The sequence below is a fragment of the Bubalus bubalis genome, chromosome 23, assembly GCF_019923935.1.
Source record: "Bubalus bubalis isolate 160015118507 breed Murrah chromosome 23, NDDB_SH_1, whole genome shotgun sequence".
NCBI classification, from domain to species: domain Eukaryota; kingdom Metazoa; phylum Chordata; class Mammalia; order Artiodactyla; family Bovidae; genus Bubalus; species Bubalus bubalis.
Window position 1 is genome coordinate 19,248,375 of NC_059179.1, and position 22,037 is coordinate 19,270,411.

Below are 22,037 nucleotides of genomic sequence, written 5' to 3' on the forward strand. Positions count from 1 at the left end.
TTCGAGTTCTGGATGCTACGTAGGGTCCCACCCCAATTCAATGCCACCTCCTCCACACCCTCCCTGATCGTCCAGCTAGAAGCGGTGCCTTCCTGCTCTGCCTCTGTCACTTTCCTGGCCTTTATCACTTTCTGCCTCGGGTTGAAGCTCTGCATGAATGCATCTCCTCAGTTAGACTGAGTTCTTTGCAGGCTGGGACCACGTATTCTTCTCCTTTGAATCTCCTGCAGCATCTAACGATGCCTGCTTCTCAGGAAGCTCCAAGTGCATGTCTGGCCTGCAGGGAGGAATTTCGGAGGCAAAAGGGAGGGAGGGGTCCCTTTGGGTTGCTGGGGTTCTATTTTGCACTCTGAATCGTGGTAACATTTGCTGTAGACTAGTCCACTGTGAAGTGCTGCTCTTCTTGCACTTTGAGCTGAATGTTGATGATGGCCTTAAGCTTCCTCTCCAATTTTTCTCCCTAGTTAGGGTCTTGCAGCCTTGGGGGCTCTACCCTGGCTGTGTGGAGCAGTTTTTGGGTCAGGCTCGGAAGAACCAGGAGGGATCTTTATCACTCTCCCCACACATTGCAGGTGGGGCTTGTTGCTCAAATCACAGGGTCACCAGAGGGCTGTACTGTGGCCAGTGCTTTCTTTTAGGAGCAGGCCAGGGTTCCCTGAGCTGGAGCTTCTGGGGGCTGGACGGCAGAGGGGGCTGGCAGAACTGCAGGGTGGGTGTAGGCTAGAGCACATACCCTGGGACGTGTCCTCTGTCCACACGCGGCAACTGCACGAGCACACCCTCCTGTGCAGCCTGGCCAGGGAGCGGCATGCCTGGCAGGGCACTTGGGGGGTGTGCCGGCCTGCTGCAGGTGTATATGCCTCAGCTGGCTAGCACCCACGGTCCCTTTGGCCATTCATGTCCTGTAACCTCTGTCACCACTGGGCAGAGACACCCTGGGGTTCAGGTGACAAGGCAGTTAAGGGTTCCTGGGGGAGAAAGCCCAGAAGTTCCAGTGCAGAGCTGGGCAAACTCACCCAGATTTGGGCAACCAGGGCAGGCTTCTCAGAGGAAGGGTCAACAAAGCTGAAACCAGAACGATGTCCATGTCACTCAGAAGAGAAAGAGGGGCAGAGGGTGTGGGCAGCCTGAGAGTCCAGGCCCGGCCCGGCCCAGAACTGAAGGAAGCTCAGGGTGTCTGGCCCTAAGGTGTAAATCGGGAAATGGAGAGTGACAAGGCTGGGGACAAAGCCAGCCTGCAGGATGTGCCAACGAGAAGGTGGTGGCGGTGGGGGCTTCTAAGGGGTTTACGTAGAAGAGGGGTGTGGCCAGAATCGCATTTTCAACAGCCTGCTCTGTGGAACTGGGCGCAGAAAGGCAGCTAAGGAGCGGGAACGTGCAGGGGTGGAGCCATGGGAACAGAGCAGCGCGTTAGGCTGTCAGTGGCGCCGCTACACACATCCCGCCCGGCCGGGCAGAGTCCTCGCTCCTGCCCGTGGTCCTGCCATTAGTAACAGGGTCCCTGCATGCTTGTTTAGCACCTGGTGTGGGTGATCAGTTCCCCGGTTTCCCAGGCATCACTGAAGGATTTGTGGACTCAAGCACAGCGAGGTTTTGCATCTCCAGTGACTCCTACAAGGACCCCACCACCTTCATTTCAGCAACAGGTGACAAGCCCGCTTGGTGTGGGGTAGGTGGGGGCTCAACTTCCAGAGCTGCCAGCTGAGTAGTGGCCCCAGCCAACTGCCACAGGGACTCAGGGCACAACCACGTATCTGGGAAATGGCTTTCCTGCTGCTGCGTGGGGGTAGACACACTGACCCATGGGGTGACCATGTGGTGACCACGTCTGTGGACAGCCCGGGCCAGCCTGCCCTTGGGATGGCCAGAGGGAGGATGGGGATTTGATGGAGGCCATGCAGGCAGGGGAGATGCCTGGGTTCTCGGGATACAGAGACTCTCTGGTGCTCAGGGGACCTGGTGAGGGACACTTTATTAGCCAGAGAAGGAAAGCAGTGTCTCTTTTAATGAGCAATTGATCTTCCACAATTAATCTGGAAGTTGTGAATAAGCTTTTTGCGAGGCACCTAATTAGTAAATCTGGGGCCTTCGGGGGGTGATTACAGCTGGTCGGGATTGATGCTTTGTTAATAATTATATTTTAAAACACACTTAGTCACAGCCCTTGCCTTTTATTAATAGTTGGGGGCCCTCCTGGGGGAGGGGGTGGGGTCTTGGGGAACTGAGCAGATGATGTGGCCCATTTCCTGCATCCAAGGCCCTGGGCCACCCTCCTCTCCCCACCTGGTCCTGAGGCCCATTAGCATGTTTCAGGCCAGGAACAGGACCATCTCTGGCCACATGGGTCCTGAGGTTTGTCCCCCAACAGCAGCTCTCCAACCTCAATGTGCTAAGAATCACCTCATGCCTAGCATATGTGTTAAAAAAGACAGATGTCTGGGCCTCAACCCTGGAGATTCAGATCCGGGAGATCTGGGCTGGGCCTAGGGATGCTGTATTTTAAAGAAGCACTCCAGGTGATTCTGACACCAGTGGTCTCTGGACCCCGATTAGAGAAGTGCTGCCTTGGAAAATCTAACCCCTTCTTCTTACATGCAATGCTCAGATGCTTTCACTCTTGCCCACCACTAATTGTCTCATCCAACATTTCCCAAAGGATATTTTGCAGAGCACCAATCCCAAAAGCAGAATCTCTGAAAGCAGTGCCCTGTGGTCAAATCTATTCAAAATACTCCATCCACCTCTCAGAGCATAAGATACTCACGGTCATGTTAAGGTTATGAGAAGTTCTGTAGTCAATACACCTGTCTTGGCTTCATCCAGGTGCACCCAAATAGATTTGGCTCTGGGACTCCTTTGGATGGTAGAGTGGAACCTGGCTTCTGTGTACACTTTGCCCAGGTTCCCCCTCTCCCCCACCCATTTCCACCCTCTGCTAACAGCAGGAGGCCAGCTTCCTGCCATTCTCTCAACTTTTCAATCAATTCCTGTCCTCCCCCCTTCTCTGCTCCTTCATCAGGGGCCCTGCCTCCTCCCTCCCCTTGGAGCTCCTCTTCTGAGTCCTAAACCTTCCTCCCTGACCCCACTGCGAAGGCTGAGTAGCCACGAGCCGGGATGAAGCATCTACCGGAAGAGGCGGTTGGCTGAGGAGCTGCGGTGGGCGAAGTTGTTGAAGAAGACCTCCAGCTCCTGGTCATTGTCAAAGTCGGCGGCGATGACTGTGCGGACAGGGGAGGGCATGGAGAACTTGGGTGAGGCGATGTCCTGGGGGAGAGAGGGCTGCAGGTCAGTGGACAGAGTGGGCCAGAGGCCGACTCCCACCACCCCTGTGTGTGCGTGTGTGTGCGTGCCTGTTTGTGTGCAAAGATAAAAACCCACGCTAGCACATCCTCTCTCATCTTTCCCATGAGGGCCCCAGGGTGCTGTGTTTAGGACCACATGAACCCCAGGCTGCTTGCAGGAGAACAAGGAGGTAGGAAGAACAGTCCAAATTCACACCAGGGAAGCGCCTTGCTGTTCCCTGGTCGGGACCACACGTGGCCTTTCCATCAGTCACTCGAGGCAGGGCTGACATGAGCGTTCCCATTTCACAGGCAAGGTAACTGAGTCCGGGAGAGGAAGGAAATTGCCCATTGTTGTAGCTGATGAGCTGGGCCACCGCCTGGCTCCGACACCAGATGCTAGAGGCCCTTTCTAGTGTGTGCCCTTCCTCCTCCACAGCCAGAGGCACAGGCTGGGTGGAACCTGGGAAATCCTGTGTATTGAATCCAGGCCTCGCTGCTGACTCGCTGTGATCTCAGGCAAGCTACTCAACCCCTCAGATCTCACCTTCCTCCTTAGTAACACGGGGATAAGTAACAGCTGCTCAGGCTGTGAGGACTGCATGTAAAGAGCTTGGCAGAGTGGGCTCAAGATGAATTCTGAGGGGTCTGTCTTGGCCTTGCTCCAGCTGTCAGCCTCATGGAAAGTGGCAGAGGTGGCCTTCAGCTGGGTATTGCTGCCTCTATTATCTTTTTTCTTGGACTCTTGATTTTTTTTTTTTTTTCTTGAGACATCCACTTTGGGACTTGCAGTATCAGATACCTCTGCCCAGGACTCATGAGGAGACCCCAGACCCAGGACAGCCCAGCAGGGACCTCCAAGTGCAGACACGGCCTTGGTGGGCCTGGCAAAGGGTCCAATGTAAGGGGCTTGACTTTTAAATAGAAGAAGAGCTGTATAGGGAGACCTTTTTTTTTTTTTCTGAGCAGACTATCCATTCCAGGTGGGTTTGTCCCTTAAAGACTTAGAAACCTGTCTAAATTCCAGGGCCCATGTGGGGAGAACTGGGAAGGACACATGGGGGCTTCTGGGGGTGGCTCCCTGCCCCTTGGCCCCAGGCTTCCTGCTTCAGGCCCTCTTCCCTGGTGGCAGGAATGAGCTGCCTGCTCTGGGTTGCCCAGGGAGGGAGGCTGTCCCCATCAATGCAATCACAAGGCTGATTGAGAGCCTGGCCAGCTGTCAAAGGTGGGCTGAACAGGGCCACGAGAACTGGTAACAAAGAGACCTCAGGACCTTGAAGTCGTTATTCTATTGATTCTGTAAAAATGGAAACCTACATAGGCCCTTTGGGGTTGCCCCAGCTGGATGCCCGGGCTTCTAAGATAATGTATGTAAGATGCTTGGCACAGCTCCTGGCACATGGAAGGCACTTGATAAATGGGGCCTCTGTTATTATTATCGCTCCTGTGAGCCCTAGGCTGGGCTGCTGAAAGGGTTGGTTGACATTTGGGGCTGGATCACCCTTTGTTGCAGACTCGCCGGTGCCTCGTAGGACGTTTAGCAGCACCCAGTCCTCTGCACATGAGATGCCCGCAGCACTCGATCCCACCTGTGACAACTGATCATGTCCCTGGACATCGTCAGATGTCCTGGGGTGGGGACAAAATCACCCCTGATTGCGAACCTGGATTGGAATAAAAAGCTGAACAGAGATGAAGATCACCCAGGATCCTAGGATCAGCTGTCCCGAGTTCAGGGTGTGCCTCCTCCCCACCTGGACAGCCTGGGTCTCACGCCTCTGCAGGGAGAGAGTGGCTGGGCCCGAGCACGCTGAGGTGGCTACCTTCAGAGAGGGGGCTTGTGGTGGTCCCTCAGAGAGAAGGTCCCTGGAGACTTCTCTGGGATCATCAAGTTTCTTGCTCCCTTGGGGGCTTTTGGCAAGACTACATACCTCCAGAGCCATCCTGACTCCTGGAAAGCATCTCTAACTGTCCCATGCCCTGCATCACCTTCTCAGAGAAAGGCCCAGTCTCAAGCTCATTAGCCTGGTGGCACCTCCCTTTCTGCCACCGAACAGTCTTTCTGAAGAATTCTTGGCATCACAGACCATTGATAGCTCAGGGAGGGGGCACAGAGAGGGGTCTGATGTCACCTTGCCCACCACGTGCTGTTTGGCCAGAGGGGGCAGCTGTTGGGAGCTCTGTGACCTCAACCTACCCCGACCCCCACTCCCACTGTACCCTTGGCCTGAGCCTCAATTTGAAATGCTCAGGCCCGGGCTATGGGAGAAGCGCTCCCAGTTCAGACAATGAAACTCCTCTCATGGGGCCTTTGCCCTGACTCCCACCTTGGGGGCTGCTCTCTCTCCTCTGCTAATGACCATGCTCTGGACACTACGGACAGCACAGCAGCCCGGGCTGGCTGGATGTCACCTTCGCTGTGGCCACCCTGCCCCCAGGCTCTGCAGAGTCTGCTCACCCTGGTGGGAGTCACAGGCGGATAGAGGGTGGGGAAGTGGGAGAGAGGCCCCTTCTTACCCGAAAGCGGACCTTCCCGTGGGCGCTCATCTGCAGGTAGAGGCGGTGGGGGCCGTTCCAGTTGCCATAGACGATGTCCACTTTGCCATCACGGTTGAAGTCCGCCAGGGCGACTCCGCGCCCGTGCTGGTGGGGGTCGTCCACACCTAGGAGGAAGGGCAGGAGGCCTCAGGGCAGCCCTGCAGGCTCCACAGACACTTGCCTTGTCAGGGGTTGAGGGTGGCGGGGGAGCCTGGAGAGCAACCAGGAAGGATGAACCTCACTGTGTCCTGATTCCTCCACAGGGGTAGAAGGGGGGAAGCCGTCTGGTTGCAGAGAGAACCAGAGACTTGTTTTCAGGATGCCTTTGCCCAGAAAGTACTATTTTTAACTTGGTTTTGGGGTAGCATGACTTTGGGGGAAGGAGACTTGTGGAGATCCTGGAGGACTTAAAGCCTTCCCCAGCCACCCCTGACATGGGGATACATTGAGTTGATCAGCACTCTTTTGCTTAAATCTCAGTGATTCCCCAGTGCTCTTAAGTCAAGTTCAAATTCCTGCCCACCTTATCTGTCTTTATCTCGCCTTCCTCACATGCACCATTCCACAAACGAACCAAGCTCTTTTCAGCTTCTGGGCCTTTGCCTAAGCTGGTCTCTTCTCCTAGAATGCTCTTTCCCCAGCTCATGGTTACCTGGCTCCTTGTTTCTCTTCTGCTCTCAGCTATAATGTCACCTCCTCAGGGAAGCCTTCCCTGATCACTCCCGTAAAAACAGCCCCTCCCAGCGACCCTGCTATTCATCCCAAAAGCCTCTCATTCTCCTCCGTTGTGCGGATCACGGGTGCAATCATGTTCCATGGCAGGGTCCAGTTTTTCTACTAGACCGTCTGCTCCATGAGGTCAGGGTCTGTCTTCTTGCTCATCTGTGTTCCCACAGCATCTATCTCAGTGTCTGTGGTGACCTGGCAGTTTTCTGTAAATACTTACTGAATGAAGAGACATAAATACTTTGACAGAAGGCACCCGGGGGCTTTGGTGACAGCAGAGGAAATAACTGCTCCGTGACTGAGAAAACCACAGTTTGCCTTGTGAGATCTGTGGGGGGAGCTTGTGTGTCCAGGGTCACCTGTTTGCATTGTGCCTGCATCTGCCAGGGGCCAGTGAGACTGAGCTGATCCTCGGGGAGGACAGAGGCTGGCTTTGCCCAGAGGGGTGGCCTGACCTCCTGGCTGCCCCTGGCAGACACGATCCCTCAGGCCGAGGGCACAGCTGAGAGGCAGTGGAGGCCAGATCTAAACACCCACGCTGAGTCTTTTGGAGGAAAAATGCCATTGGCAGGTGAAATGACAGTGTGATGGGGGGTGGGGATCATGGACCCAGGACACAGGTAGCTCTTGCCAGCTGTGAACATGGCGATCCTGAGATGGGGGCCAGGAGAAGGCAAGGTGGGATCCGCCTTGGGAGCCTCAGAGGCTGATCATCCTCTTGGGGGAGGGAAGGATTTGGAGAATGGATGCGGGTCGGGCAGAAGAGGCAGGGAGACCCAGGTTTGAGAAAGAGGGCTTTCAAAAGAATGGGGGCAACCCCCAACCTCTAGGATTAATACCCCATTAATTCTCCACAAAACGCCCCAGCCCTAATGTTGGTGGCTTTCTGTGTTGGCCCATTTCTCTCCTATCTACAAGGCACCTTGACAAGGAGTTGGTTCCTTTTCATGGGAATAATCGGTGCCAGGCTGCACTTCACAGCAGCATCTGTTTGGGTGATGAATGCCCTCTTGACATGTCTTGTTAAACCCCTGCAATCACTCTGACTTTCAATTACGGGCCTAGCACCTTTCTTCTCTCTTCCCGCCTGATACCTTCCCCCACTCCAACTTGTTCGTTCACCTCTGCTTCCATCTCTTTAACACCTTATCAAGTCCTCTCGGTTTTCTCCACCACCACCTCCCCTTCATTTTATGATTTCTCAGCAATGAGAAAATTTGCTGCCGGAGTGTACAGCAGGTGAGCTGGGTGGGAAGACAGGCTGGGGAGCTGCCTCCACCTTTAGCTTTGCCCGGAGAAGGAGATAAGGGGAGCTGATCGGCTGCAAGGATGCGCTGGCAGGGTGTTCAAGATAGGAACTCTGGAGCAGAGTGCTGGAAGGGCAGTTAAGTCACAGAGAATGGATTGGTACCTGCTCAGGGATTGGATGTTAGCTGTCAGCACGAGCTGGAGCTTGTAGGACCTTTGATCTATGTGTCTGCATCCCCGCTCACCTCTTCTGGAGACTGGAGCTTGTCGCTCCACTGCTGAGAGGAGGAGAAATTAAACCTCCCGTTCCTGAGCAAGGTGAGTGGGGGGAGGTACCAGGTGGGGAGAAGTAGTTGAAGGGCAGACTGATTATGTCCACAAACTTTTATTATGTGTCCCAGTCCTTGCAGACACAGACAGATGGTCTTAGTGGTGTAGGAGCCTGAGTGAGTGGTACCCGCAAGGGCAGTGGGAACACAGAGGAGGGGGGTTACAGTCTCAGCCAGGCAGCACATAGGGAGGCTGGAAAGGCTTCACAGACAATATCCAAATGAATATTGAGGGACCAATAGAAGTTCTGCAGGTAGAGAAGGGGGAGAGGGCATTTCACGTAGAGAGAACTGGCAGGTGCAAAGGCCCTGAGGCAGAGGACAGATGAGCACACCAGGAGGAAGGGGAGCAGAGCTGGGAGCCTGGAATACTATTTTGGGTGGATTTTACTCTGCTTCTTATTATAGCTATTCATTTATTTGTCTGTTTCCCCCTCTAGATCATCAGTGCCTTGTTTATGGGGGGTGAGAGTAGGGTAGGGTGATCTTATTCAAGTCAGGGTCCCCAGCTCTTAGCACCAGCCTGGCACTTAGCAGGGGCTCAATTAATGGTCACTGGATTGAACTGAATGTTTAAGATGGATGGGGGATTAGAGGTGACACGCACCATTAGCTGTGCAGACGTTGACTTGTCCCTCTCTCCCTGGGGCCTGTGGGGCCCGGAGGGAGCAGGGCAGCCCAGAGTCGCCTGTGGGGTGGGGGTGGGGGGCACAGGGCAGAGACTGCACTCACCAGCGCTGGCCGCAGCATCCACGAAAGTGCCGTCACCCCGGTTGTGGAAGAGGAAGTTGGGCCCGTTCTCATTGTCGCAGAAGATATCCGAGGCACTGCTGCTGAGGATGGGGCCCACGCTGACGCCCCGGCCCCCTGGGGAGGACATTGACCTTCACTAAGTGGAAGAATCAAAGCCCCAGGCCCACGCAGAGGATGGGGGAGGCCTTGGAAGCAGGCGGGGGGGGGGGCCCTAGAGAAGCTGCGATGGTGATGCCACAAGGAGCCTGGGGAAGGGCGATTCTGATATTTCTGATGCTTCCTGGAGCCCAGATGTGGGCTCATGGTTCCGTAAACCGACGTGGTGGGTGGCCGCACTGCTGGTGAGGCAAGTGAGGAGCAAGACAGAGTCACTTAGTGCCCACGGAATGGGTCCCTGAGTTGAGGAACACAGGCCACCACGCGGAGCTTTCCCTTCCCTTCGGTGACTGAATTCTACTCCTAAACGCACCTCTGCCAACAACATTTTGATTAAGTCACAGATTCCCTGACAGCCCCCCGCCTTACCCTGATTGCACGTATGCTGGTCACAATACTGGGTGTGTTCCCATTCTAAGGACCTAGAGAAATGGGTTCCAGGCACAGGTACAAGGAGGCCTCCTTTGGTTTAACTGATGTAGGAAACAAATGTGAGCACCTGCCTGTCTGTCCATCAACAGGGATGCTGAATGGATTACAGTGCATCCATATGACGGCCTAGTCTGCAGCTGCTAAAAAGACTGTGTAGATCCATAATATTGACTTGGAGGAATGCCCATGACATATTCTTAAATGAAAAAGCAATTTGCCAAGTAATGGTCTATGATCCTGTTTTTATTGTTTAAAAGGAAAACAAATGATATTCCTGAATATATATTTGTGCAAACTTGTTCTTGAGTTTTGGGAAAAGCCGGGAAGGCCACACCCTGAGCTATTCACACTGGCTGCCTTTTTTGGGGAATGTCTGTATTGTTTGGCTTATTGCAACAAGAATTGCTTCTGCAGTTTGAAAGGAAAAAATCCAATAAGGTGTATATTTTTTAAGGAAAAAAAGAAATAAAACCAGCTCTATGTTAGGGTTTGAAGTGCCCAAGATCGATGTGGACATGTCACCAAGTTCAATCTTAAGATGTTTTGAACAAACCACCCCCAACCAATGAGTTTCAAATAAAGCCCTGAAAGCCTTCCCTCTGCCCCATCCGCACCCCAAGTTCAGGGTGGGAAATAGCTTGACCACGACCAGGATGTGGGTTCTAGTCCCAACTTGGCTTTTTTGACCTCGGGCAATTCATGTTACCTGGTTAGCCTCAGTATTCTCATCTATAAAATGCAGATAATGTGCCCTGCCTTTTCTCTTTCAGGCCTTTTGAGAGAATCAAATGAGGTGAGAAAACTTAGAGGATCAAATGATGTGAAAGGTCTCTGTGAGCCCTACAGCCTTGCTACTCGGTCAGGTCCGTGGACCAGCTGCCGGTGTGCTACCTGTGAGCTCGTCAGAGATGCAAAATCTCAGGCGCCTACTCACCCAACCAGGACCTGCATTCGAACAGGATCCTGGGGGCTTTACCTGCACGGAAAAGTCTGGAAAGTACCGCTTTGAAGGGCTGTTCAGTACAATAACAGCTGTTTACTAGGGCACTTAGAAGAATGTGATTTTTAAAAATAAATAAATGAGAGCTCAGTGGACCTGAGTGATGCTGAGCCAAGCTCCCTCATTAGCCCACCTCCAGACAAGGCAGAGGTTTCTACTATGGATAATGTGAAGAACTGACCCATTTGAAAAGACCCTGATGCTGGGAAAGATTGAAGGTGGGAGGAGAAGGGGACGACAGAGGATGAGATGGTTGGATGGCATCACCAACTTGATGGGCATGAGTTTGAGTAAGCTCCAGGAGTTGGTGATGGCCAGGGAAGCCTGGCATGCTGCAGTCCATGAGGCCGCAAAGAGTTGGACATGACTGAGTGATTAAACTGAACTGAATTTGGGATGGAGGTTTTCTTGGTCCCCAGGCCCTTTCCTTCTCTGAGATTTGTCCTCGGAGGAAATCATGGGACCTTTCTCACCTGTGGAGCCTACCCACCAGGGGCCAGCTTTGGGGGCAGGGGAACAGACTGGGGCAAATGGCATTGCTATGGGGGTCATTGTGGGGCTCCTTGTTAACACATTCTGGGCCCTGTGTCTCCCGATTCCCCCCAGGGAATCTAATTAACTCTCAAAGCGAGCCCAAGCCTCATGAAAACAGAGCCCCTGAATCCACAATGCTTCCAGGGAGTGTCATCCAAGTTGCACAGGCCAGGCATTTTCATTAGGAGAGCCATGCATGGGGCTTTCAGATGCTTTTCTTTTCCTAAGTCAGCAGGGAGGGTGCTGGGCTACTATACTACCTGGGCACCTCTTCTGCTCATTCAAGGAGTTGCCGCTAAGTGGTTGCTGGTCCTGCCCTTGTCTTGCCAGACTCCAGCCCAGGAGCAGGCTTCAGTGAGAAATCCTCCATTTTGTCTGGACCCCCAACAATTCCAGGTGGGGCTCCAGGACTTGCTGCCCTGCAACTCCATCCTTCTTCCCCTGCTCCAGCATCCTCCAATTTCCTCTCTGCCTCTGACTCCCAAGCTGTGACACATTCCCTTCATTTTCTCCAAAGCAGGTTATTTCCCTCTTGGACAAATTTCTAAATCTTTCTAATTAACTAATTGGGTTGGGTTGAAGCCTTGCACCATTTGTAACCTGTAATTACTAGAAAATTGCCATGGTAACCACACTACTAATTAGTGACAATTTATTGCCATGGCAACTGGACCATAACAGAGATGTTACCCACAACTCCTTCTTGGCAAGTTCACCACACAGTTGGGGAGCAGGTGAGTCGACAGTCAGGGAACTAGCCTCCTGGGCACCAGCTGTAGCAGACTCAGGATGGAGGGTCTAAGGGGATCTGAAGCAGGGGCAGCCAGGTACCTGCACCCCTCTCTGAGGCCAAAAGGGGAACACTACTCCCGGGTCCATCGTGTAAGGGCTCTTCAGACCAATAAAATCCATTCATCTTAAGTGTAGCCTGACCCTCCCACTCCATGCCCGGTCAATGACAGAGGTCCGTTATTTAGCAAGGATCTTTTGCCTAGACCTTGCCTTCTCACGTAGCTCTTTTCCTGACTTCGCCCCATCTTCTCTGTCATACCCACCCTGTTTCGTGGCCTCTGAGGTTTAGCACACACCCTATGGGACTACCCCAGGGCAGTTAGGAACATCTTTATTCAGCCTTGGAAAATGATGTCCCAATAGGGAGTTAAACTCCACTTTACATCAGTTAATTCCTTTATACTTGAGGCCAGAATATTCTCTGGGGGGCATGCAGCTCCGCAGTTGGGGCTAGAGAGGCGCATTGGTGGTGGGAAAGATGGGGGGCTGGTCAGGAAGTTCGAGTTGTGTGGCCTTGGGCATGTCACTGAGCCTTTCCAGGCATCTGGTTTCTCACCTATAACTCGAGACTGATAATAATAACCCCTTCCCGGCTGTCATAAGTATTAAGTGTGCTGGTATTTGGAAGGTACCTTGGAAAAACGTCAAGTGCCACAGACTCATTAGTACCACTATTTCCCACCTGCTGGGAGAAAAATATCCCTTTATTTTGCTAACACTCTCAAGCTTCAAAGACCTCCTTGTTCTGCTGCTGAGTATGAATGCGGCTCCCTCCCCACCCCTCCCTGAAGGCTTCTCACTCTGCCCACCAGACTGGGTGGGAGAGAGGGTCATGGGGAAAATGCTTTCCTGTGGACCCCTCTTTCTCTGGTCGGTTTCTGGCACCCCTTGATGACCAGCTCCGTGGCTCTGAGCCCACGGGGCAAGCCTTGCTCACCCTTAAGAACTGCACCCCTAAACCTCTTGGGAGGGAGATGCAGACTCAAGTCCAATTTAGGTGCAGAGGGCATCGGAGGATGAAATGGCTGGATGGCATCACCGCCTCAATGGATGTGAACTTGGGCAAACTCTAGAAGATGGCGAGGAACAGGGAGGTCTGGCGTACTCCAGTCCATGGGGTTGCAAAGAGTTGGACAAGACTGGGTGACTGACAACAACAATCCATCTCTCAAACCACATGAGGGCAGCCCTCATGGTTGAGGCTGGGGAAGGGAAAGAGGGTTGTAGGAAGTTGGGGGCACGCCGCTGCACCACCCCAAACAGTACAGCAGAGGGGCCGGGATGAAGAGGCCGGGGATTCGCTGTGCTAAGGAAGAGCCTCCAGGGACTGCCTGGAGTGGCAGGAACTTGGGGACTGTGCCCTCCAGGCGTTGGTCTCCCTCCCTGTGAAATGGTGTGGGGGTGGGGTGAGAAGGTCTCCAAGGCTTCTTCCAGCCCTACTTTTCAGGGCATCCTCCAAGCCGGACCTCAGGATAAGTGTGGCCAGGAGTGGATTCCTGGGCCCGTTCACAGTCCACACCATGGAGGCTCTGCCGTGAGGCTGTTAGACAAGGAACTTGGACCTGTGGGATTATTCTGCTGATTAATGATTCCAGTGGATGCTAAGGCCTGCAGGCTGCCAAGAACGTCCAAGATATTAAAAAAGTAGCAAAGCAGTGGCATGAAGGGGTGGAGGAATGAACAGTGTGTGTGTGTGTGTGTGTGTGTGTTGGAGAAGGGGGTGTGAGAAGGGCAGGATGGTAACAGCCCAAATTTCCTGAAGCTTCTAACACAATAATACGGTGTTGGTGCTGGTGTTGCTACCCCCGACCTTGTGAGAGCCGTCCAGGTGCTGGGAATGGTTCCAAGTGTGCCAGGATGGAGGGTGTTAGACAAGGATATTCCCACTCGTCCCTAATCCCTCCAGCCTGTCCCTGCAGAAGACTGAGGGGGTGGGGAGGGGCGGGAGGACAACCCCCATCACTTGTCTGCTGGGTGGGGATTTCCAAACCTTGGGTGCCTGGTGGGTGCAGGAGCGAAGTCCTTCTCTATGTGCTCCCCTGCCCTGCCCCCAGGCAGGGCTGGAAGAAGCTATTTCATAAGAGAGGGCTGGAAAAGGAGGGGCAGGAAGAGATGCTCTGTGGTTCAGTCCCGTGTCCTAGGTTTTGTGTGATTCACCTCACCTCACCATTTTCTAGGTGAGGAAACCAAAGCTCACAGAGGCGTAATCTCAGCTAGGGGGCAATGGATCATAGCTGAAACCCATGCTTGAGTGACTCCAGAGCCACTCTCTCCCCACAGAGTGCTCTCAAACATTTCTACTCGAGTTCCCTCTCCCTAGAAGAGGGGTCTGTACTCTTGATAAGGCCCCAGAATGGCCAGCCATAATACGCTCGACATTAAAATAAAACTCAGTTGTTTTCACTGAAGAAAATGCATACCAAGATTGCATTTGCATTCTGTAATACATCTGTGCTTGCTTTAAATAAAAAACGATGTCCCTTCTTGTCAATCATCTAATGCATCTGACACTCTGTGTTTGCTGGGGCTTTGGGTACCCCCGGCAGGCCTGTGGTTGCACTCCCCGGGGGTCCCAGGCCCTGGCTGAGGAGTCTGTCGCTCTAGCCTTGCCTGTCCCCAGCTGACACATTTGGCTGCACACTCACTGAAAAGCAAGCACCCGCTTGGGAACCCGGGAGGCTCCGAGGTCCCCAGGCTACCGCCCCTTCTCTGGAGCTGGCTAGTGGGGATCCGCCAGAAGGCCTCAGCTGGGCTTTAGGCATCTCTGTCTCCTCCAATAATGACTTTCTATAAATCAGATCTGCCCGCTGCTTTGTTCTACACTGCTCCCAGCCAACAGTAAAACTCTCCACCCAACATTGTAAATCCACCTTCATTTTCTTTCCAAATTTCTTTTGAGGCTTCCTTAATCACCACCTTGCAGCCTGGACAGATGCTCCCTAAAAGGGTGAGGCCAAATCACATAGGTCCTCAGAAGAAGTAGAGGCTGGGGACAGGCGGGGTCCAGAGGGAAGAAGGGAAAAATAGATGGATTCCAGCAGGAATAGGGCTAAAATGCCCACACCTGTGCCCTGGAGGACACGCCAGGGTAGGCACATGGAGAATACCTCCAGGGCAAGGGCCGGTCCTGCTTGCTTTGTGCTTCCCTCTGTGTTCAGACAGTAAAGAATTCACCTGCAGTGTGGGAGACCTGGGTTCGATCCATGGGTTGGGAAGATCCACTGGAGGAAGGCATGGCAACCCACTCCAGTATTCTTGCCTGGAGAATCCCCATGGACAGAGGAGCCTGGGGGGCTACAGCCCATGGGGTCCCAAAGCGTCGGACACAACTAAGCAACAAAGCACATGGCTGTGCTCCCTACACTCAGGAAATGACCAGCATCCCTCTGTCAGAACCTCAGAGCAGGGTGCTGATGTCCGCTACACTTGTGTGTACTGTCTGTGTGCCAGGCCCTGTGCCAGGCATGCCCTATGTTTACCTATTTTAATATTCCCATTTTGCAGGCAAGAAAACTGAGGCCCAGAGGGGTTAATAAGTTGCTCTCTATTGCCTGGGCAGGAGGACGTGGTGGAAGCAAAATCTGCACCCAGCACTCTGGCTCCAGATCCTGGCTACTTAGCAGCTCTGCTAGAGGGCTAATTTAAGGTGCTCAGAGAGGCCTGGGGACATGTCTGAGATCACTGGGGGGCCATAGAGGTGGCTGCAAAACTCTTGGTCCCCTCGAGTTCCTGACAGGCTCTCGGCCATGCGGAGAACTAGTTCTTAGGATTCCCATGCAGGGCAGTTCAGGCTATAAGAGGCTGCGGGCAGCTGGGGAAGCCGGGGCTAGGAGAACCAGGAACCACCAGGGAGTGGTCTTCCCGCTGCTCAACTCTGCATGGGAGGCTCGGGCTGCGCCGCCCTCCAGGGACCCTCGAGTCCCCCGAGAGCGGGCGCGCTGGCCGCTAGATGGCACTGTGACCCAGCAGAGCGGCGGCCGGCGGCGGAGTCGGGTGTCTGGAGAGGATGCCTCCCCTCCCCCTCCCGCGGAGCCCGACAGCCGGGTGTGGGCTTCGCCATTGCCCGCCGTGCAGCCCGGGATGCCCGGGCCAACTCCCCTGCTTCCCTGAGCAGACCAGGCCAGGCAGCTGTTTCAATCAGAAAAACCGGGAGTCGCAATTAAAGTCCAGAGGGCCAATCCCTGGGGCTGCGTTTCTGGTGGGTGCGCCTCTTCCTTCTTCACCAGCCCCTCCTGTCTTGCATGCTGGAGCAGGATTCTCAAGCTGGAGGTCGTTTGAAAGGTCAGCTGATTCTGGTAGTTTAGGTATCAGCGGCTGGGGCTCTAAGTGCTGGTGTCTCTGTAAACCTCCTGTGTGACCTTGGGCAAGTCCTTTCTCCTCTCTGGACCTCGATTTGTTCTTTTCCAAACGGGAGGTTCTCTGTGGTCCATCCGGCAGATGGGTGTTGTGTGCCTTGGCTCCAGGGACATGCAGCTCTCTGACTGCACAGCTGGCCGAGGCTTGCTTCCCTCCCAGCCTGTTCAGGCCCTGCTCCTCACTGTCTACATCTCTCCCAGGGCCCAGGGCACCCTCCTGGAGCTGAGCCTTGGCCATGTGTCAGAGCCTTGGCAATCAGGCTGGGCTCTGGTGGTGGCTGTTACCTTTGGGGTCCATTCCTGAGGGGGCATCTGGGCAAATTTTCCAGCCAGATGTCCATGTGTTGTGAACAGAGTGACTATGGGAGCTGCAGGGTAGCGTTGGGGGGCTTGGCGGGCAGGGAAAGGGTGGGCTGGGAATAGGCGGGTAGACAGAATAGTAACTTGGTGGGCCAAATAGGTTCTTGTCAGCCAAATGGCTCTTGGAAATCTGCAGAGCTGCTCTAACGTGTCCTCTGGGCATGCCAGCTGCCCCGGCCTGCCTGCACGCTCCACAGAAACTGCTGTCCCTTCCTTGAGCTGTCCGGTCCCTCCAGCGCAGTCTGGCAGCTGCCCGGTGCCCCCATCCCCACCCGTGCTCCTCAGCTGTCTTGTCTGGGAGACATCCCTGGTTCCGCCAGCCTTCCTTCCCCACCCCTGGTTCTGCCAGCGCCCCTGCCAGCCCGCTGGCGTGAACAATGTCCCCTCTTGCTCATACCCTGCTGCAACCTTATGAATTCTTTGATTCTGTGTACAGCCCTCGCTCCCAGACCTTGCCTCCCTCCCAGCTCATCATGTTCAAGCGCTTCATCTCCCCAGCCCACCCTCCTTCTGCAGATCAAGGCACTTAATTGCCAAGCCAGCCCAGTGCACAAAACTGGGAACTATTCAGAAAAATTGACTGTACAAGTCGAGGCTGAAGCTCCTGCATGTTTATTCCTTTTCCTAGGAAAACATGGTTTATTGCTGACACTCAGCCTCTTTGCTGCTCGCTCCCATGCAGAGCTCTCGCACTCTTTGATGGGGCTTGAGCTGTGTAAACTATTTTATTGTCTAGTCATTTGTTCCCACAAACTTTGTCAGACAGGTTAACATCAATCTCCCTCTTTCACTGAGGTGGAAGGCTGGCTAAAGAAAGGCATCGTAAACTCAGGGGAGGCCGTGACAACCGTTTCTGGGGAGGACTTTGAGATTATGCCATTACCCAGGTGGCTGAAGGCAGGGGAGTGGCCTAAATGACCCATCAAGGATCCTTCCAGCCCCCAGATTTGGAACCAGGTAGGCTGCCACTTGGAATTCTGTACTGCCAGTTGGGACGGACATATCAGGAAGGTCAACTGCTCAGAGAATTTCTACATTCAAGGTGCAGGTAGGGTATCAATGAGGCCAGAGTACACGTGAGAAGTTGTGTACAGCTCTGGCTTCCTGATTTTTGGCATCCTAAACAGGAACTAGATTGCTCTGCCATCAGCAGTCTATTGGCAGATTATCAGAGTTTAGTCAGCAGCCGTGCTGGAATTAGAAAAACAGCCTTCCCTAGAAAGATCTCCTTGTCAGAGACTCTGACAATAGGTCCCCCATCCTGAAAGATGTGGGGGGAGTGTGCCTTAAAAAAAAGTGCTGGAGAGGTTTGGGAATAAGAACACAATTCTTTGAGCTCAGTTTACTGAGACGGGACCCAGCTGAAGCTTAGGGATTTAGCACTCAATTCCTGGCTGCTTATGTGTAAGTAAATAATTTCATCTGCTGTTTGGCAATAAAAAATGCTTTAAATCTTGGCCTCTGTGATTTGTCAGTTTTCTCCTACAGAACCTGTTCACCCATTGCTTGGGTTACAGCAGAGAATGGGGCAAGGGGTTCCAAGGAGAGAAAGATGCGGTGATCTTCTGGGCTATGTCCGACGTCACCCACTGCGCCCGCCAAAGCCCACCCCACCAGATGTCCCATCATCTGGAGAGGCGGCCTTGGAGGAAGCCGTCTGTGGGTGGTGGGATAGAATAAAACCTTCACCCTCCCTCCCCAGGGCACAGACCCACCCTCTCCTGTGGGCTCTGATGAATTAGACTCAGCCTTGCAGGGCCTGAAGCCTAGCCCCAGCCCCCAGCCCCCAGCCCCTCCAGCTCATAGGCCCCCCTGTTCCACTCTGCCTACCTGTGTATTTGCTGACCCCAGCCTCAGCTGCCACGTCTCTGAGCGCCAGAATGCCCCGGGAGAGGTCACTGGCCTCAGGGTCCATTTCGATGAGGGCATCAGGGCCCACGTTACCGTAGGCATAGTTGGCAATGTAGATGGAGTAGCGTCCGGAGCCCTGAGCGGGAAAGGAAGGAGGGTCAGTGAGCAGGACCATCTGGGGGCCCGGAAGCAGATCCCCCCTCCACTCACAGGACCATAGCTCTTTCTCGGGGTTCGGGCTCTGCTCCTGGGGTCTGGCGTGCGTGACCTTGCACGACACAACTCCAGAGGTGCTTTTTCACAGAGGCTACGAAGTGTGGGATCCCCCAGAGTCCTACAGCACAGTGCTTCCCCTTCTCTCCTGTTCCAGAAGAACATCCCTCCCTCTCCCCCACAACCACCTTTTTATAGACAATTTTCTAATGTGCCTCCCTCCAGCTGAGCTCTCTCCAGCTGCCAGCCAGGGTAGCTGCTCAATAAATATTTGCTGATTGATTGATCTACCAATTCCCATTATTCTCAGTCTCTCTCTCTCCCATTCAAGCTTGCTCCAGCCAAGATGACAAGCAAATTCCTGAGCCATCTCCCTCCCCCATCCCCACCCCATACTTCTTCACTCCTTAATTTGGATGGCACAAGAGGTTCGGCCACGCCAGGCTCCTCCTTCCCACTTCTACCCCCTTGCTTTTCCTGTACCAGAAAGAAATTGTATATTGCTTCTGCCTTTATAACAGTGTCTCAAATATATATATATATTTTCCCCTTTGCATCCAGGAGAAGCCCTGGGCACCAGTTCCTTGTTACTGTATTCATTCTCCTTTCTAGTCCAAAACATGGCTGATGAAAGATTCTTTCCTGCCTGTTATTATAATGGTGTTATTTCTTCAATGGATGCTTTCTTTCCCCCAAGAGATCCACACAATTTCTCAATCAGTTTTCTAGCTTTCCTCTTATCCCTTGCAGCATTTCCCTCCAATTAATCAGACAGTACATATTTCTTGAGCTCCAACAATGTGCAAGGTCCTGGGTTATAAATGTACTTCAGACAAAGTCTTTGTCCTTAGGTTGCTTATAGTCTGGCTTTAAGGAAGCTGACAAGCTACTGTATAGCACCGGGAACTATACTTAATATTTTGTAATAGCCTGTAAGAGAAAAGGATCTAAAATATATATATATATATATATATATATATGTATGTATGTATAGATGAATCACTTTGCTGTATCCTGAAACCAACACAACATTGTAAATCAACTATACATCAATAAAAAATAAAATTAAAAACAACAACAACAAAGGAAGCCATGAGCACAAAACAACCTGGGAGAAACAGCTGAATTTAAGACAGCATGGTGCGCTCTGTCGCTGCCCTCTTTTCAGCCTTCTTTACTTTCTTTTATTTCTTCCCCAGTGGTCCCATGAGAGCCCTCTCTCACCTAACTGGTCACTGTATCCCTTTGGAACCATTTTCTTCGGGGAAGTTGATTAAGAGCCACCTGGGGCTAACGGGTAGGTGAAGCAAGGAAGGTGCTCAGGTTCTCCTGGGGGAATCAGACGTGTCAGCAATTACAGGTCTGGTTAAGAGTGGGGACAGGGTTCGCCGGGTACACAGAAGAAGGGCTGCTAACCCAGAGGAAGGGCGCCTCGCCACAGAAAGTTCAGAAGAGGTTTTCTAAGAGGAGTCTTGGCCGGGTGAAGTGGAGGGGAAAGAACCTTCCAGACAGAGATGAGACAAAGAGTGATGTATACCGTGTGTTGGGAAGCTGCAAACAGTTTGTTCAATGTTCCCAGAATATAAAACGCAAGGTGTGGCATGTCGGGGGAGGAAACTGGAGCTGTTCCAGTTTCCAGCTCCATAAAGACTTTTCTGCCTCTTCATTTCTGGTTCTCTGGGTCTCTAGCCTGCTACCTGAATGATGTTGTAAAGCAGTGTGACTCAGACTTCAGTTTTGCGAAGGGATCATGTGGGGATCTTGTGAAAATGCAGATTCTGATTCGGCTACCTGAGTCTTGTTACTCAAAACGGTCCCTGGGCCAACAGCATCAGTGTAACCTGCAAGCATGCTAGAAATACGGACTCTCAGGCTCCAGCCCAGACCTGCCGAATCAGAACCTGCATTTTCACAAGATCACCATATGATCCCTACGCAAAACTGAAGTCTGAGTCGCACTGCTTTACAACATCATTTGTGGTTAGGGAGAACTTTGAAAGATGCTTGCCCATCCCAGGAGCTTGGTGTACGTGTGTGGAATGACTGGATGAAGAGCGAATGGATGGGGCCAAAGGGGAAAGTGCGCCTTTACTGTGACGCTGCCTGACCCTACCAGCTGTTAGCAATCGCATCGACAAATGAGCAATTAAGCCCAAATGAACTGAAATGCACTCTGCTAGAAATCAGGATATTTATAAAATGTGGTTATACCTAGTTCCTTACATCAGTGTATTGGGTTGACAAAACAGAAAAATTGTAGATGTGTTACAGTTCTAGAAGACTGCAGAAAGTCACATGTGAACTTGACCACGGTAATTGTGGGTGGGGGAGCTGATTCCAGGGGAAGGAAGATGTTTCTGCAGCTTTGGGTCCAGGGCAGTGTTACCCATCCTTTAGTCTACCTCAGAATCAACTGGCAGCAGGCAGGGGGTTGGTGGTTGTGAAAGCAACCTGGATGCTGGGTCCTATCCCCAGAGTTTCTGATTCAGGGGATCTGGAGGGCGCCCTCAAATCTGCATTTCTAACAAGTTTCCAGGTAAAGCTGGTGCAGCTGTTTCAGGAACCACACCCTGAAAACCACTGGTCTAGGGCTGTCAGTCTGGATCCTAGTCCAAGCTCTGCCCCTAACTGGCTCTACGTCCTTGGGCAGGTTCCTCACCCACTTTGGCTGCACCTCCTCATGTGTTACATGCGAATCATAACCCTCCTGCTTCCTGGCAGGGTCGTTGAGAAGATGAAATGAGACAACGCATGTGAAAGGACTTTGAAAAGATAAAAATGCTATATAAACATGAGGCATAATCATTATCGATCAGGGAACGCTTCTTGTAAGAGATCGGCTTTGGGCTGGATCCAGAAAGGTGGATGAGTGATGAGGCAGCTGAAGACGAAGGGCAGTGGTGTTCCAGGTGAGGGGCAGAGAATGGATGAGGGCTGCGAGGGGAGACGGAGAGAACAGCATACTGTAGGGTTTGAGACTTTTACCTGGCGCAAAGCTCCCGAGCTTAGCATACATCAGAGTCACGTTTGGGCCTAGTTGAAACCCAGGCTGCTGGGCCCCACCCCCAGTGGTTCTGATGGGTAGGTCTGGAGGGCGGGGCCTGAGAATCTGTATTTCTAAAAACACTGATGCTGCTGGTCCAGAGACCACCAATCAGGTACACTAACAGACCCCAGCTAGGGGCTGTGGGGCTGAGGGAGGAGGAGGTCAAAGGCTGTAACAGAGCCTGTGGTTAGAAATGTGTATTTGGTACAGGTTTACCCAAAGGCAGGGTAGCAGGGAGGTAAAAAGGTGTCTGATTGTTTTCAGCTAGGCAGGACTCAATTTCTGGCTCTACCTGTCACTTGCTATATGATAACAAGGTCAGCTGCTTAAGTGCTAGAAGCCTCAGTTTCCCTATCTGTAAAATGGGGATAATGACAGCATTTACCTCATTGGCTTATTTGAAAATTCAGTAAGATGATGAAT

At 52.8% G+C, this 22,037-nt stretch overlaps 1 protein-coding gene across 3 annotated transcripts in view; it reads right to left on the reverse strand.

Moving 5' to 3' along the window:
* CRTAC1 (cartilage acidic protein 1) overlaps positions 1 to 22,037 on the reverse strand; it is a 152,724-nt gene that overhangs the window by 19,017 nt on the left and 111,670 nt on the right. For all 3 annotated transcript variants that reach the window (XM_025273890.2, XM_025273891.2, XM_006061137.3), the window contains exons 5-8: positions 18,335 to 18,491; positions 8,855 to 8,989; positions 5,799 to 5,944; positions 3,128 to 3,264 (exon numbers count right to left, since the gene is read on the reverse strand). In XM_025273890.2, the coding sequence (XP_025129675.1) occupies positions 3,128 to 3,264; positions 5,799 to 5,944; positions 8,855 to 8,989; positions 18,335 to 18,491 (575 nt within the window). The remainder of the gene's footprint in view (positions 1 to 3,127; positions 3,265 to 5,798; positions 5,945 to 8,854; positions 8,990 to 18,334; positions 18,492 to 22,037) is intronic.